We start from the raw sequence: 18951 nt of genomic DNA, 5'->3' as shown, positions 1-18951 counted from the left end.
AATGCCACCTAAGTGTCACTATATGCTATATTTTCATTCCCAATAGTGCTCTGTAAACAAAGAATTATTGAATGATTTTGCATGTAATATTCTTTAAAATGTAGACAACTACATTCATTTCAGTATATAAATTGAGTTTATTGATTCAATATAATTGAATATTCATATGTTAAAATATATTATATTATGTATTGAAATACACTTTTATATACTGAAATACATTCAATATAATTATATATTGAAATAATTGACTCAATATGTTGAACATATATATGTATACATATATATATGTACCTATATGACCCAGCATTAAGGAGTGTGTGTGCTGCTGCTTCTTTTCCTTCTCCTGGTATACGTGACAACTCTGCTGGGGAACCTTCTCATCATGGTCACTGTGACCTGTGAGTCTCGCCTTCACACCCCCATGTATTTCTTGCTCAGGAATTTGTCTATTGCTGACATCTGCTTTTCCTCCATCACTGCACCCAAGGTTCTGGTGGACCTTCTCTCACACAGAAAGACCATCTCTTTCAATGGCTGTCTCACTCAGATGTTTTTCTTCCACCTTATTGGAGGGGTGGATGTGTTTTCTCTCTCAGTGATGGCTCTAGATCGATACGTGGCCATCTCTAAGCCCTTGCACTATGTGACCATCATGAGCAGAGGCCGTTGCATTGGCTTAATAGTGGCCTCCTGGGCAGGAGGCTTTGTCCACTCCATTGTGCAGATTTCTCTCTTACTGACACTTCCATTTTGTGGACCCAATGTTCTTGACACTTTCTACTGTGATGTCCCCCAGGTCATCAAACTTGCCTGCACAGACATTTTTGTCCTGGAGCTGCTGATGATTTCCAATAATGGGATGCTTACCACACTGTGGTTTTTCTTGCTCCTGGTGTCCTACATGGTCATATTATTATTGCTGAGGTCTCAGTCAGGGGGGGGGCAGGAAGAAAGCCATCTCCACCTGCACCTCCCACATTAATGTAATAACCCTGCACTTTGCACTCTGCGTCTTTGTGTTTGCCCTCCCCAGGAATAAAGCCATCTCTGTCATATGCAGTTATCATCCCTCTACTCAACCCCTTGATCTACACTCTGAGGAACCAGAAGATTAAGTCAGCCATGAGGAGACTCAGGAAAACACTAGGACTTTATAATGGAACAGACAAGTAAACATCTCCTGCCCATCACCACCTTTGACAATGTTTGCACATACAATCTACTGATTTCTGGCTAGTTTTTCTGTTTTTACTAAGACACGCTTGACTTTCAAAGATCTCATTGGTATGATATTTCATGCTACAAAAGAAAATGTAAAAACAAACTTGTTAGCTGGAAAATGAATATTTCTTTTGAGACACAACCTTGTAAGGAATAGAGGAAACTGAATCAATAGACACTTAGACTTTCCAGTACTGTGACCAAGGGGAGAATTAAGACACATATTAGAAGCACAATGCACCAGGGGCTCTAGAACTTTACAATATCTTCCGTGAGGTTATCACATGTATGAAGCAACAAATCCAAATTAAGTTTCTCCTACAAATCATTTTCAATTGAGGAATTTTAATGTAAAGCCCACTATGATAGTTAGTTTTGTTTCAAGCTAGACTCACCTTCAAAGACAATCTCAGTGATTCATTGTTCAATGATGCAAATAGAGACAACCTAAGCAACAAAACATATATGACACTGTTGAGTTATTGCTCAAAGCAGAAAACAAATACCTTTGAGTCCATGTACACATAAATATTTAAATATGTAAGTAAATTCAGATGTTTGCGTGCAGAATTTCAAATAATTGCAAAGACCTCAAGGATGTGTGGTCTAACTCCCAATTCCAGGGATGAGAGTTAGGGATAATCTCCTCCATGTAGACAAAAAGGTGGCAATGAAAGTAAAGACCTGAAGAGGCCTGAAAATATTACCTATATACAGAATTTAAAGTTAAAAGGATCATTGATAGACTATGGCCACAGTGTACATGCCCTTTGATATGACTGGATAAGAATGATGTTATTTATATTCCTTATCCCTAGATTCATCATTTTTGTCTAACAATGAGAAAATAAACCTGACACTAACTCAAATTTAGAGACATTCTACAAAACCCCTGAGCAGCTCTCTCTAATGCTGTTTAGCAAAAGAAGTCTGAGAAACTGTCTGAGCCTCATAGAGCCAAAGAGACATGACCATTACATGTAATCTGGTACCTTGGATATGATCCTGAGTTAGAAAAGAACTAACAAAACCCAAATAATGTATGGACTTTTTACTTAACAATAATTTTTTTCAGTATGTTGCCCATTGGTCCTGACAAAAGAATCATGGTGACATTAATGGTGAAATTTTATGTGAGATACACAAGAATTTTCTTGCAAATCTGCAGTAAATATACCCTAAAATTTATGGGGTTTTTTTTCTTCTATTCAAAATACCTGGTATCCTGGAAACCTCAATGAATACTGTTCTTACTTTCACATCAAAATGTTTCTCAAAGCATTCCATATCTATCCCTAAAGCTTTTAACAGTGGGAAGAGGGTGATGTTGGAGACTGGAGTAATACTGAAAATCAATGTCCTGCCAGCTGCTATTGAGGGGTACCTCTTACATTTGTTTACTCAATTTAAGTTGGATAGGAGGATCTGTCATCTTGAAAGAGATACCTTCAATGAGTCATGCAGGTGTAAATACCTGTGTTGTTGTGACTGTGTTAACCCTGAATCTAAACTCTTCTTCCACAAGTATTCCTGCAAAGGTAAGGACTCCATCTTGTGAACTGGGACACTGCTGCATCTACTGGATTTAATTCCAATTGCAACTGGGAAGCAACAGTTGGGTCTGGACTCTGAGTGCAATTCAGGGAGATTTCCAGCCATAGATGGAAATTGAGCAAAGCTACCTGGAGGCTGGCTGGGGCCAAAGGAAGGAGAAGCCATGAGGCAGTTCTGTGCCATTGACCTACAAGGAAAGCAATTATTGGCAGCAGTTAGGGTAAAGGGCCTTAAAATTACAGATTCTGCCAAGCATGATGGTGCACAGAGGAAGAGACAAGCAGGTCTCTGTAAGTTCCAGGTCAGCCTGGTCCACATAGTGAGTTTCAGGGCCTATGCAAGGCCACTGTCTAAAAACATTTATATCCTAAAGGTGACCAAACAATCAAGATAGCTATTGAATGGATTCATATTCGTTGCTGTGTAGCCATCTTGCTATAATGCTTTATTAATTTTTTTCTTAGTTTAAGTAGTTCCTGTTGTGGAATATTTGCTTACACTGTGAAGATGTGTCTTTGTCAAGGTACCTTCTGAATGGTTTAATAAAACACTGAATGGCCAATAGCTAGGCAAGAAGAGATTAGGCAAGACTTCTGGAGACAGAGGGGACTCTGGGAAGAAGAAAGTCAGAGTCATCAATCAGACATGAAAATAAGAAAAGAGGTGCAAGATGGAACAGAGGTAACACCACATGACAGATCATAGATTTTTAAAATGTGGGTCAATTTAAGCTGTAAGAGCTAGTTGAGACAAGCCTAAGCTAAAGGCCAGGATTTCATAATTAATAATAAGTCTCTGTGGCATTATTTGTGGGCTGGTGGTCCAAAGATAATCCAACAAGAAAGCTTTCCACAAGACCCTATACTACTTCATACTATTTCAACCCCCTCCCAACATAGAGGATGTCCTGTGAACAAAACTGCTGAGATATGAAGTATAGAGGGCCTTCCCCCAATCTTCTCCCAAACCTCTTTTTCTATTTGAGTTGGAACACAGACAATTCACACTTTTAGATGATATACAAATTGTGTATTCCAAAGCATCCGTCACTTAAGAACATCTTAATTACTCCCACTGAAACCACCTCATGATCAACAGAACTCTTACATAGTTACATCCACTATAATCCCCCTGATAATTCTCACATTAGTTCTGGGACTTAGAAATCAGCAAATATGATGGGACACAGTATAGCAATGGAAGAGCCAACAAAATGTCATTCTTGGAGTCTGCCCTTTGTCACATCAATGAAAGGGAAGGCTACTTAAATCAGTGGCCTTCAGAAGGTTCCTAAGAGAGTCTCCTGAAGCAAACAATCTCCAGGTTTCATGTGAACATTGCTTAAGATGCTGGAGTTCTTGAAAAAGTTCAAAGATCTTAGGTAAGTAATGGAATTCTATAGTCCCATGAGTCTGTGGTATTCTGTGTGTACAAATATCCTGTGAGAAGGTAAGAGTGGGATGTGTTAAAATCTGAATGTAAACACCCAAATAATGTGTGTACAAAAGATCCTACATTTCAGAGAACATTCGGTAGCAAATTACATAGGTTAGAAATATTTACAGAGAGGACACTGTGAAATGAGATGCATGGAGAGGAGATTGGTTCAGAATGCAAGGAAAAGTATTATTTGTTGCAAGAAACTTCTTGAGATGTACTAGAATTTTTCCCCCCTCAGGCATATTTTGTCTGTGTAGGTGAATCTCCTCTGACTGAAATCTATAGAGATAATTCTAAATTTTAACTTAAATATAGAAATAATATATCTCAAACCTTCAAACAACTTGAAAGACTAATACAAGGAGCCGGAGAGATGGCTCAGCAGAGATGCACAGCTTCCTGTGCAAGCCGGATGACTTAAGTTCAATCCCCAGAACCCACTTAAAAGTGGAAAGAAAGTACCAGCTACACAAACTTGTCCCCTTGTATCTATATGTTGCAGTGCTCGCTCGCTCTCTCGCTCTCTCAAACACACACACACACACACACACACACACACACCATGCACATGCACACCAACAATAATAATAAGTAAATAAATAAAGAAAATAAATTTTAAAACACCAATAAAAATAGCACCTATAGCCCTTAAAATATGCAAAAAAAAAAGTTATAGCACTGATTTCTTTCCCGCTACCATCCAATACCTTTGTGTTCAAACCAATTCTTCCAAGAAAAAAACTCCAGGCCACAAGCAGCTTTCAGTACCCAAATTATCCCCTCGCCCACCTTCTCCCCATTCCCGTGGACTCCAATATAGTCATCACCTCCTCCATGCAGTTGTTCTGCACACATTATTGGAAAATCCTCCTTTTATCAAACATAGTGTCTCATCTGTTTTAAGGTGGCTCTTTCATTCACAAATAACTGTTAGGTTTTAATTATTTTCTCCCACTGTATATAGACTCTATTCTTGAATAACCTAGAACTCTATCAAGACTCTATCAATATATGCCAAATAATTGAGTGGGTTAAAAGTCATAGGATGGAGTATAAGTTGGAGGAGGTTAAAGAAAAACTGGTTTCTGAACATAAAACTCCTTAATCTGAATTATGGCCTGCCTTCTTGCTTCCCACAGACCATGGCATGCTGTGTAGATGAGGGTAAAAATGGAAGGTTCTGATGGCTAAGATGATCTTCATAATGTTTCTGTTAACTATACAGAGTTGGTATTTTTCTAGTGACCATCTCTCTTAAGCCAAGCATTTACAGCTCAGTTACCACTTAACTGAGCTAAGTAAACCAGCATAGCTTGTACTAGATAACCAAGCTATATGTGAAGACCTTTACATGTTATTCTAACCTTCATCCACAGTTTCCCTGCACCATAATCTGCATTCCACACAAATGGAGACTCAGTGAGGCCACATACTTATCTGTCTCTCATAAACAAAACCATATCTTAAATCTCAGTGGCTCCTGCTCCAGAAGCCCTGCTGAGCAACTTCTGATCTGCTTAGATGACACCAGATAAGAACTTAAACTAAGCATGTGTTCTTTTTACATGTGATGCCCACCACATTCCGTAATATCCACTGCCTCTGAAAGAAGTGTGAGTCCTAACTTCATTAATAGGGTGTGTTCTGATATAGTTGTTTTAGGATATATGTGCCCTGAGAAATACACAGTTCCTCTAAGATACTGGCATGTTTGAAGAAATCTGTACAAATGTGAGTGGTAAGCACAGTTTTTCTTTAACACACATATAATCACATCTCCTGTCAATTAGGTATGCTTTAAACACTGGTGTCTTACATTAATTCATTCATTTAATACTTATGAAAATGATAGAAAGAGGGTACCATTGTTGGCAAATGACAAATGTAGAAACTGAGCCCAGATGAATGCAGTAATTTGGTTGTTAGGACACTTTGGGTAGTTTGCTTTCAGTCTTCCTAATTAAATTGGCTTTAGAGAATAGTGCATAAAGAAGAAAAACCTTGAAGGGAACATGAGTTATATGGAAACAAAAATCTTCATTGTAACTGAAAAACATACTCCAAAGTGGAAGAAAAAGAATGAACTTTGCCTCTCCTTATTTCTTTCTTCCCTTCTTTCTTCCTTTCTATAGTAAGAGAAAAGTGAAGATAAACACAGAAGAAATTAAGGACCATTCCAAGATTTCCTCAAATAAAAAAAAAGAACTAAAACAGCAACACAATTATATGGTGAGCATATATTTTATATTTCAAGAAACTTCCCATTTTCAAAAGTAGTTTTACTATTTCACATCCCCACCACGATTTCAGCCCACTCTTGATATGTCGGTCTTTTTTACATTAGTTACTCTAATGCATGTGTGTTGCTTATATTTATACCATGATTTTATTCACACTGTAGTTTTAATTCACTTTTTTTAAGGGGCCTCACTATGTAATTATAGATGGCCTGGAGCATTCTCTATCGCAAGTTCACTGAGATGCGCCTGCCTCTGCCACAGCTTCCCAAGTGCTGGGATTAAAGGTGTGCACCACCACATTCACCTCACTTGTTCTACTTTTTAATTGGGATGGTTGATTTCCTATTCATGGATGTTAAGAATTATAGCTATTCCATCCCTAGCTACTTCCCTAAGAGAACTGTACGTATAACAGTCAAAAAAAAAAAAAAAAAAAAAAAAAAACTAGACCAGAAATATTCATCAAGGAAATCTTTAAATACTCTGTGCTGTCTCCACATGATAAAAATGAAGAAAAAAAAGGTGGTGTGCACAAACCATGGGTGAGTTTCATGAGCAAAAGAAGCCAGGAAAGAAATGGATACAAATTGTGGATTTAATTTACAGAAAATTCTAGACAATGCAAACTGGTGTATAACAACAGAGCACAGTGCTTGGACTACAAGAGATAGTGACTGGGTACAGGAAAGGCCACAGAGTCTCTTTTGGCATACTAGATATGCTCACTGTCTTAACTGTTGTGATCATGACAAGGCACAAATCAAGGCTTAAGATGTACACTTGACTATATACAGGCCACTGTGCAACAATGACAAATCAAGAAAAGAATGAATCTTAAGGAAGAAGCTAAAATAATGAATAAAAGAACTCAGAATAGCATTGTTTTCCCATAGCTGAGAAGCTACTCTGCCACCTAAGCTTACTGAAAGGAGTAAATAATGAATTGCTCCTAAGGAAGAAAGCAATAGAGGAGAATGATGATCTTAAATTTTTCTAATTTGTCATGGAATGAAATTCATAATTAATTCTTGTAGAATTCAACTCAAAGGGCATTGTCTGGTAAGTAGAAGTCCTTGGGGCTATTCATTTAATTGAAGTATCCAATCTAGAAATTTTCTTTATGAATACAAAATGTCCTTGTTGTACAAAACAGTCACTGTCTTATTACACACAAAATAAAATTAACTCTATATCTCTCAAACTACAAATAATCCACATCTGAATATTCATCATCCACCTCTGCTTGAATACTTACAGCTTATATAAATAAAACATTATACATCCTAAAAATATTTGTGATTTACAAATGTAAATAATTTAATGCATGCTTGTGTAATAAAGTGTCATTCATTTAGGACATATTATAGTGAAAATTACAATAACCCTGATGAAGCAATCCATGTGATAATGGCACCTTGTGAGCTTTCGATTCTGATATTGGCCTCTAAGAATCTGAATTTAGTAAATAAATGGTAACACTTGCTAAAATAATATTCTTAATTTTTCCAAGATGTACAAGAAAGAAAAATCATGACTCAATGGAGTTGAGAAATGACACCAGAGTAAAAGAGTTTATATTTCTGGGTCTTACTCAGTCCCCACACCTGAGCCTGGTCTTATTCCTTGTTTTGTGTTTTGTATACATGACAACTTTGCTGGGGAATCTCCTTATCATGATTACTGTGACCTTTGAGTCTCGGCTCCACACACCCATGTACTTCCTGCTCCGAAACCTTGCCATCCTGGACATCTGCTTCTCCTCCATCACAGCGCCTAAGGTCTTGGTGGACCTTCTATCAAACAAAAAGACAATTTCCTACACTAAGTGCATGACGCAGATGTTTTTCTTCCACCTGCTTGGTGGGGCAGACATTTTTTCTCTCTCTGTGATGGCATTTGATCGTTACGTGGCCATCTCCAAGCCCCTGCACTATGTGACCATCATGAGTAATAGACGGTGCACCGCCCTCATCATGGCCTCCTGGGTGGGGGGCTTTGTTCACTCCATTGTGCAGATCTCCCTCTTGCTACCACTTCCTTTCTGTGGACCCAATGTTCTTGATACCTTCTACTGTGATGTCCCACAGGTTCTCAAACTTGCTTGCACTGACACTTTTGTCCTTGAGCTCCTGATGATCTCAAACAATGGTCTGGTCACTACCCTGTGGTTTATCTTCCTGCTGGTGTCCTACATGGTCATCCTGATGATGTTGAGACATCAGGCAGAGGAGGGCAAGAAGAAAGCCATCTCCACCTGCACCTCACATATCATTGTGGTTACCCTACATTTCGTGCCCTGCATCTACGTCTATGCTAGACCCTTCGCTGCCCTCCCCCACAGATAAAGCCATCTCTGTCACCTTCACAGTCATCTCCCCTCTGCTCAACCCCTTGATCTACACTCTGAGGAACCAAGAGATGAAGTCAGCCATGAGGAGACTACAGAGAAAACTCATACCCCTTGAAAAATAAAAATCCCACTCTTGCCACCAAGAATTCTTTTCATTGTATTCTCTGTATTTTTATGTACTCAACACTTTCTATGTAACCATTTGATTGTCTGATTATATTAATAGCACTTAATCAGCCAAATTTCTATATGGTACAAAGTAAATCATCTTACAGGATTGGGCTGACTAATTTATTTGTTATATAGTTTGTTGGCTTTGAGACAAGGTCCCTGTAGCCCTAGCTGACCTAGACCTCATAGAGATGCACATGTTTCTGCCTCCCAAGTGCTGTGATTAAAAGCATGAAATACCAGGCTTGGACCTATTTTCTTTTTCTTTTTTGTAAATAATTACTTGTTTTATTATTATGTGTTATTGTTATTATGTATTGTTATGGTTGTCAAGATGTAAATGTGTGGACCATGTATATGCAAGGTGCCTACAGAGGTGAGAAGAAGGCACTGGATCCCCTAGAAGTAGAGTTACAGATGTTTTTGAGCTGCTATGTGAGTAAAAGAAACTAAACCAGGGTTCCCTCCAAGAGCAAGCAAGTGCTCTTAAGTACTGGGCCATCTCTCCAGCCCCTAGTTAATATGTTTTCAATCAAAGTTACAATATGTCAAAAAAAGTTACAATATGTCAACCAAAACAACTATGTCATTAAGCTCAACTCCTTTTACAAAAGGCAAAAAATTAGTACTATTGGCTTTGCCTATAACCCCGGTGCTTGAAAGGTGGAGGCAGAGGATAAGGAACTCAAGGCCAGTTTGAAGCCAGCCTGGGCTATGAGAACCTATCTCAAAACACTAAGCAATAAAAAGAAGGAGGAGAAGACAATCCAGAAATGAAAAGCTATTTTTTCAAAGTCTTTGGTCAAGTTAGGCACAGAAACACCTTTTAATAGCTAACCCATTGCTTTTCTCTCTCATGATTATAAGTTTTACATTGTAGAGTCTGCTAAGCAAAATTATATTCCTGTTCTAAAGGCTATCATGCTTAGGGCCTGAGGTCCACGTTCATCAGTGTGGTTGGCTTATCAAGGTTAGTAATTGTTTCTGCTTAGTTAAACTCGTAGTGGACTTGGGCTTGTGAGAATGTTCCCAGATCATAATTATTACCCTTTTAGATTCATGTCATGAATGAAGCTTGACAAGAGTTCTCATCATGACCTAAAGTTGTTCATGATAATACAGAATAAGATTTGCCAGTTTGACATTCTTGTAATAAGTTTAAAAAGGAGCAGACCATTGAGGACCATACAGGGACCAGTCCATTCCCAACATCCAAGTGACTTTTCAGTTGTGGACTTACTAGGTCAATCTCAGGTTTATTGCACTCTTCACATTTCTTGCTACTTGTGGGATGGAAAGGAATGGGAATAGGAGAAATCAGGAGGTCAGGAAGGAGAGATAAAGAAAAGATAAAACTCATACCTGTCTGTTTTTTAATCTGTTAGCATCCATGGAAAGGCCATATAGACTGGTGTTACTGTCTGGGAACAGTGAAGCCAGACAGCTGGAAGTACTACCTTCAAAGTTACACAGACATAGACACTGGTCATTTATCTGTCACCTGCCTGTTCTGAGATCTTGATCAAGTTATGTCTTCTCTCCAAAGGTCATTCATTGCTAATTTACATGAAAGGAATTATAATAACCATCTCATAGAGTCTTAAGGTCCAAATAAGATTATATTCATGAAATATAAAGGCTGCCACATAGTTAATCCTTAGTAATAGGCAAATGCCTACTTATCTACCTAACAAGCTTTCTGCATGTAGACACCACACACACACACACACACACACACACACACACACACACTGACCTGTCACTCTCCCATGTTCTTTAACCTTACTGACAAAACAGAATAGAAAGAATTAGAAAATATACTGAATTCTAAAATCTATATCATTGCAGGGCATTGGTGGCTCACGCCTTTAATCCCAGCACTTGGGAAGCAGAGGCAGGTGGATCTCTGTGAGTTCATGGACATCCTAGTCTACAAACCAAGTTCTAAGACAGGCTCCAAAGCAATACAGAGAAACCATGTCTCAAAAAAAAAAAATCTATATCATCTTTAAATTCCCAGCTCTCTATCTTTAAAACATAACAATAGGACTACTTGTCATTTATGAATCCCAAAGAGACACCCTAATGGTGTTGTAGAGATGGTTCAGTGATTAAGAGCCTTTGTTGCTCTTGCAAAAGACCCAAATTCAGATCCCAGCATCCACATGGTGGCTCACAGCCATTTGCACCAAGGGATCTGATGCCTTCTTCTAACATCCATGGGCACCAAACATGCATATTGTACATATGCATATATGTGGGCAAATGAAAAATTAATTAAATATATATTTATATTTTTATGTATGCATGAAAAGTAAAATAAATATACCTTTAAAAAGAGATACCCTAAAGCTGATGGCTGACACATCACAGGAAAATGCTATATCTTTTAAAAGTTATGAATATAGATAAACCCTCAGGACTGGGGGAGGCTCAATAAGTAAACCACTTACCTTGAAAATGAGGGGATTTGTCACAGCAGATCTGGGGAGACAGAGAGAGGAAGGTCTCTGGGGATCACTAACCAGCCAGTCTGGCCTAATTGGTGATCTCCAGACCAATAAGAAACATGCCTTAAAGGAGGTGATGGAGTTCCTGCAGATGACACCTGAGAGCACATAAAAAAGAACCAAACCCCAGAAAAGTCCTCCAAAGCATGGAGAATGTGGAAGACAAACTTGATATGTCTCCAAGCTGGATTTCTCTTGGACCCATAAATGTTTGAGATGCTTGGGAATGAGTCTCAGATATCTGCTGGTCCTCATCGCCTGGTAGACTCCATCTAAATTTTTACACTATTAACACCCTTAAGCATGGAAATTCTAGGAACAATTCACACTTGCCAAATCACTGATCTTTGGGTCCTGTTCCCTTAGCCTAGTACCTTTGGTCTCTAACCCTGGATGGACTAGAACTCATAGACCAAGCTGGTTTTGAACTCATAGAGTGCCATCTGCCTCCATCTCCCAAGTGCTAGTATTAAACATGTGTACCCCCACATCTGGCCCCTGGGCTTTTTCTTATGAAATTGCCTAAGAAAAGTACACACCATGTAACTCTGACTGCCCATTTCACATCAATATGTCCTTTATTCCACAATCTCTTGCAGTTCATTCAAATCATGTCTTTATTTCTATGTTAGAATCTGACAGCACAAAAATCTAAACATCTGAGTCCTTATATCTCAGACTATAGCTCCAAAGTCAAAAATCCCAAAACCTTGCCCTACGTTTATATCTGGTGACATCAATGAGCCATGTCTAAGCACACAACATGACTGAGTTAGGACCCTGGGAAATAGTCATTTCATCTGATAGTGCAAACATTTATTGGGATAATATAAATATCGAGTTGAACTGCATTTTTTTCATTTAAACTAGAGGTGTGTTTACCTCTTCCATTGAAATATATTCATCAAATAAAAGTATTCATATTCTCAGTGTACAATGTGAATATATTGCAGTGATTTACAGAGAATTTGGTCTCTATGCTCATTCATTCAAATGTTGTAATAATCAACACCTCTGAGTGCCCATAAAGATGAAACATGTATTTATTTACAAAGTAAGTAAGTTGAATATCAAAATCTGTCACCTGCTGCCTCCCTAGATTCTGAGTGACTTGTGAATCTCAGCGATGTCAATTAAAACAGCTGCTGCACAAGGATCATGCTCATACTGCTTTAAAAAAGAAACTGAGCAGATAATCTCCATAATCCAGCTCAGAGAACCCCAGCCACAGAGCTCCTGGTTTTTTCCCACCTCTAACACTTCCTGTTTAGTTCTGTTTCCCAGCTGATTTCAGGCAAAGTAACTTTTAAACAAGTGGGAGACCTCGGTCCTTGCTGGGCTTAATCCAACCTTTTCTTCTGAATGCAATGAAAGCTGTCTCTTGTGCTTCCTCTGGAGGAAAGGTCATGTCCCAAAGGAGCACTGACATGCCATGAGTGTGTGTCTGTGTGTGTGTGTGAGAGAGAGAGAGAGTGTGGGTCTGTGTGTGTGTGTGAGAGTGTTGTGTTTGTGTGTGAGAATGTGTGTGTTTGTGTGTGAGAGAGTATGTGAGTGTGTGTGTCTCTGTGTGTGAGTGTGTGTGTGAGAGTGTATGTGTGAGAAAGAGTGTGTGTGTGAGAGAGAATGTGTGTGTGAGAGAGAGAGTGTGTGAGAGAGAGAGAGAGAATGTGTGTGTGAGTGTATGTGTGAGAGTGTGTGTGTGTTTAAGAGAGAGTGTGTGTATGCGAGTGAGTGTATGTGTGAGTGTGTGAGTGTGTGTATGAGTGTGTGTGTCTGTGAGTGTGTGTGAGTGTATGTGTGAGAGAGTTGTGTGAGTGTATGTGTGAGAGAGAGTGTGTGCATGTGAGTGTGTGTGAGTGTGTGTGTCTGTGAGTGAGTGTGTGTTTGAGTGTATATGTGAGAGAGTATTGTGAGTGTGTGTGTGTGTAAGAGAGAGTGTGTGTATGTGAGTGAGTGTGTGTGTGTGAGTGTATGTGTGAGAGTGTGTGTGAATGTGTGTATGTGAGTGTGTGTGTGTGTAAGTACAAAGTGACAGGAGGAAGAGAGGAGCTGCTGACATTTCAGTGATTCCCATGGCAGCTCCGTTGTACTGGTCACACTGCACACACATTGATCCCCAGTAATTTGCCGTTTCCTATAATGAATTTGTGGTTTAGGTACTAGAACAGGTGACCCAGACACTGCAAAGCAGAAGAGTGAGAACCCTGTGATTCCCTGAAGTTGCTCACTAACCATCCTATTCCCCACAACCCCCTCACATACCCCTTACACTCCACATCCATCTTGCCCCTTCCCCACCCCCCACACCCACATCCCCCAATCTAAAATAAGATAAGATCAGTAGGCTTGAGACAGGCAAGCTTCGAATTATATGTAGTATTTCCAGTAACCATACTTCTGAGATTCAATTGGGGGACATTGTAAGATATTGTAAGTCAATTTCCCACTAGGTAGTTAAATCAACAATGAATTTCCAAAACAACTATCTATTTATGTTAACTTCAAAGCTGTTACAAGTATGTAGCATGATACAAACAAAGCAAGACCTTAAAGAAGCAAAGAGAAGTAGTAGTTTCTCACTTAGGGAAGACGAAAAGTGTAACTCATACAGCACAGAATAGAGATAGCTGGGACAGGAGAGCTGTCACTCATCTCTTTGTGTAGGACTTTAGACAGTGGCTTCTGAACTTTGTATGTGGAGTCCAATAGATTCTTAGTCAGGAATGGAGTTTAGAAGCCTTGAGCAAGACATTTTTATTGGACTGGGGATTAAATTCAAGCCTTTGCACATGCTAGGCAAGAACTTTAACCACTGAGCCATGTATAAACAAACAAATAAATATATAAATGTAAATTTTTAAAAGTAAAATACAAGAGAAAAACCTCAACATAAAGGACATTTTAGAGCATAAATTCACAGTAGACAGACACACTTTGCTCAGTGGGATCCTGGAGCAGAGGGGAGCTCTTAATTTGCAGGTTCATGTCCATGATGTTTGCTGGGATTTTTCCAATGCATGCTCTGCTGTGAGCTACGGGGTGGTTTTAATATAGTTTCAAGACCCCAGTTTTGGAAAAATCAGGATACTATAGGTCTAAGTTAGAGTTATTGATGAAACACCAGTACCAAAAGCAACTTATGCTTCCACATCACATTTATCACTGAAGGAAGTCAGGACAGGAATTCAAAAACAGGGCAGGAGCTGATGCAAAGACCATGGAGGGTCTTGATGGCTGGTTTGCTCCACATGTCTTCTTCAGCCTGCTTTCTTATAGAACCCAGGACCACCTTAATTGTCTGGGCCCTCCCTCAGCAATCACCAACTTTAAATATACCCTCTAGACTTGCCCATCCTATGGAGGCCCTTTCTCAGTTGAGGCTCCCTTCTCTCTGATAAGTCTAGCTTGTGTCAAGTTGACGTAGGACTAGCCAGTCCAGTCTCCTTGCCCGCTTCCCATTTTGCCTGTCTTTAAATGCAATGTGCAAAATCCTATACTTTGAAGATATCTTTCCTAGCCTGTTAAAAGCCATTTTTTACCATCCCTTACTAGAGTAATCGTTTGCAAAAAAAGAGCTCATGACTAAAGCAAAGTCGCTCAGAACCATTTTCTGTGCTTTGCCATTGGAATGGCATACAGCTGCTACTGGTTCTTTGTACAGACTACAGATTCTGAATTTTCGACACTGTTGTCCCTACACCCCCCCTACCCCGCTGTAACCTCTAACATCCTCTCCTGCTAAGTCACTGCCTGCCTTCCATCTCACCATGTGCGGGCTTCCAGCACCACAGTCCCACACAGCATACTACTTTGATTTTATGTGCAAATAATCTTCCTGAACCTTTCTTTTAAAGCAGTTTCGGGGGGGTGAGGAACAGTTAACACTCAGAAGAGTCCAGTTATGATTGAGAGCATTTGGCTTTGAAATAAGACAGATCCTGACTAGAGATAAGCTCTTGCAGGCTTTGAGACATTGGTCAACTAGTTAATTTTCTCCTGCCTGCTTTCTGAACTATAAAACCTGTATGAAAATATCAAGGTATGAGTGGAGCCAGGATATATCCCTGGTGCACAAAAGGACCTTGCAAACACATCTCCCATGGAGGGATAACTGCTTTAACCTAGAGACAGGAGAGAAGCCCTAGTCCCTACTTCACATGACCTGTCAGACCTACATGACCCCAACTGGATGGCATTCGCTTACATATGGAATTGGGGTGGGGGATGGGAGGGGAGGGTGGTCAGGGTGCATGTGAGAGGGCAGAGAGGGTAAAGGTGAGGGAGGGAGGAAGGGAAAGAGGGAGGGAGAGGGAACTGGGATCGACATGTAAAATAAATAAAAAAAAGAAAATATCAAGGTAGGAATGGTGCAGGACTAGGGAGAGATAAAGTGGCATGACACATAAGCATCTCTCCAGCGGCTAGAGAAATGGATAAGCAGTAGAGAGCACTTGTTGCTTTTGCTGAGAACACAAGTTTGATTCCAACACCCACATGGTGGCTCACAACAATCCATAGCAATAGTTTCAGAAGATCTTGGAGACCCTGGAGAAGGCACTTGTGGGGTGCCCATACATACATACAATCAAAACACTCATATACAAATAATAATTCTAAGTAAAATTTTTATATCATAAATGTTCACTAAAAGAAAGCAAAAAAAAAAATAACAAAGCAGAATTTTTCCAGTGGGTGTGTACTCTGATATTTTGTAGTATTTACCTTAGCTTGATCTCTGAGCACAAAAAGGGGAGGGTGAAGGATGGTCAGGATGACACAGCCTTTAAAGTCCAAGACAAGCCTGGTCAACAAAACCCTGAGCTCAAGGGGGAAAAAAAATGATACAGACAGAGGGCTGGCAGGTAGCAGTGCAGACCATTAATCCCAACACTGGGAAGCAGAGACAGGTGCTTCCTAAGTTCCAGGACAGCCAGAGCTAAAGAAATACATTACAGAGGAAATAGTTGCATCTTTGAGGGCTGGTCTGGAACTCACAGAGATCCCCCTAACTCCGGCTCCCAAGTGTTGCATGTTCACTAACTTTAACTTTGTCCTAAAGAGAATTCACTTACATAGACAAAAATACACTTAAATGCACAGTTCAATAAGTTTTTACACAAATTGACAATACCATTGTAACAAGCATGCAACTTAGGTAACTAAGATGCAACTTTATCAACACCTTAGGGATCCTCCTTCAGGCTCTTTATAATTGGGTCTACATTAATAAAAATGTTTATTAATAGAATGATCATTCTTTGGCACATAGGCTGTTTAGAAAAACAGTGTCTGAGAAATTCTCTTAGACTGTTACAAATAATGGGAGTCACTATTCTTACTGTAAGGTCCTGTATAAGTTTAACACTATCAGTGGAGGAGTTATATGTTCTTCCCTGGTCTGAGGAAGTTGTAAAGAGAGCTACGGTGAACATTTCTGCAGATATCTCTTGGTAAACATAAAATAAAAAGAAATAGCTCCCTACTGAATACAACATGTAAAGATTTATATCATATGTATGTGTATATACAGGCAGACATATAATTAAGCAGGAAAGTGGCTATATCAATCTCACATACCACATGCATTGTATAAAGTTTTCAGTAATCACTAATCCCAAACATCCACCTTCACTTCATATTTTTCATTTACTTTGAATGCTTATTGTAATTTTTATCATTTTCCTTCATCTTCTTCATTCTAGTCTTTCTGGTGTGTGTTCTCTTCCCTGAGTGTGTGTGAGTGTGTGTGTGTGTGTGTGTGTGTGTGTGTGTGTGTGTGTGTGTGTGTAATGATTTGCTGTTGGAATCTATGATGCCACGTTAATGAAGTACAACTAAATTTTGACATAGTCTCTCATGAAGAGTTCTTGTCCCCTACATTGTACTGAGTCAGTAACAAAATCTACCTGCTTAATGACTGAGTCAAAATTCTGGGTGATTTTTCAGGTAATAGCTGCATCCTAAACTGCAATCACAGAGCATACATTTAAAAAATAATGTTGGCAGGGGTACTGGTAAACACCTTGAATGCCAGCACGCAGGAGACAAGCACAGAGATAACTACATTTGTAAGTTCAAGGACAGACTGCTAGGACTACAAAGCAAATTCCAGGTCAACCAGGGCTACACAGAGAAAAGAAACCCTGAGAAGAAGAAGAATTTCCCCTCCTGAAATACAGACCAGAATACTACTGCAAGGACAACACTGGAATTTACACCATCTTATACAGACATTGTATTGTTATTCTTCCAGAGATGCACTTGAAAAGGGACACGTGACCTGGTGGGTCAGGGAAATTATACCACAGTGAAGAAATGTATCTTCCTGGAGATTGCTCAGCCCCAAGAGCTGACCTAGATCTTATCTGTCCTGCTTCTGACATAAGTGACAACGATCACAGGAACCTCAGCACCATCTCCATCACCATCACCATGAATCTCTCACATTCCATCAACTTCCTGCTCCACAGTCTGTATGTGACATCTGTTTTCCTGCTTTCTTTCACCACACTTCCTGATCAGTGTGTCAGGGAAGAAGCATCTCCTGACATGGTTGTCACGCAGATGCTCTCCCCTTTCCTTCCAGCTTCCTCAAAAGAACCCTTAACTAGAGATGTGCTTTCCTGAACTGCTCTCCTAGCCCACCTCTATCAAATTGCCCTTTTCTTTATTTACCTATATATTCTTTGATCATCTCTCCTGATACCAAAAGAGCTCACGAGTTCTAAAAGAAAATGTAATAAATTGCAGCAAAATATGAAAGAAATCTAGAAACAATTTAACTGGGATGATTTATGAAGGAGGTGAGAGAAGTGTTTAGTTCTTGGTCTCAGGAGACTAAATTGGACATGAGCAATCTATCAAGTGAGAGACACTGTCTCAAAAAGTAAAGTGGAGAACAATCGAGGGAAGATATCCAACTGCAACCTCTGGCCTCCACACCCATTAGCATGGACACATGCACTCACATACACATGCATATACACTAGAACACGCACATACCTCTCCCACACACACAGGAGAAATAGAAATAACAAATTAAACAAATAATAGTTAAGAACAAAGAAAAATGTGTTTTCTAGTCTCTATGGTAACTCTGACTATGTAAACTATCAACAAGAAAAAAATAGATAGGATGAAACAGTCATATCAGGAATTGTGTTCATTTTTTATCTAAGTTCGTATCACACACACACAGACCTGTTGGCTCCCTCTGAGCCTTATAAGCAAAGACGCCGGGACTCTAGGTACCAAATCCATGAGGATGCATCCCCTCCCCTGCCTATGTCAGAAGATTCTCAAAGCCAAACTCTTTGTTTGCACTCATCTTCCAGTGTACTGCTTGTTAATAACTCCCAACAGAATTTTCTCCCAAAGAAAAAGACTGGCCACTGAACTTCCATTGAGTTGGCCATTTGGTCACTTTCAAGGCTCATTTCTTTCTTTTTATTACTATTTTGTT

The 18951-nt window shown here is 39.4% G+C and overlaps 1 protein-coding gene and 1 pseudogene across 1 annotated transcript; both read left to right on the top strand.

Moving 5' to 3' along the window:
- Nucleotides 1-298: 298 nt before the first annotated feature.
- Nucleotides 299-1176, top strand: LOC127228907 (olfactory receptor 4D10-like; annotated as a pseudogene).
- A 6820-nt stretch (nucleotides 1177-7996) lies between these two features.
- LOC127228901 (olfactory receptor 4D11-like) lies at nucleotides 7997-8930 on the top strand. The gene is given in 2 exon segments (XM_051194005.1): nucleotides 7997-8791; nucleotides 8793-8930. Coding segments are annotated over 2 exon segments (933 nt in total).
- The last annotated feature ends 10021 nt before the right edge of the window (nucleotides 8931-18951 follow it).

The sequence above is a fragment of the Phodopus roborovskii genome, unplaced genomic scaffold (genome assembly GCF_943737965.1).
Source record: "Phodopus roborovskii unplaced genomic scaffold, PHOROB, whole genome shotgun sequence".
In the NCBI taxonomy this organism is placed as follows: Eukaryota; Metazoa; Chordata; class Mammalia; order Rodentia; family Cricetidae; genus Phodopus; species Phodopus roborovskii.
Note: the sequence above shows the minus strand (reverse complement) of the source record. Positions and strands in the feature narration are given on the sequence as shown.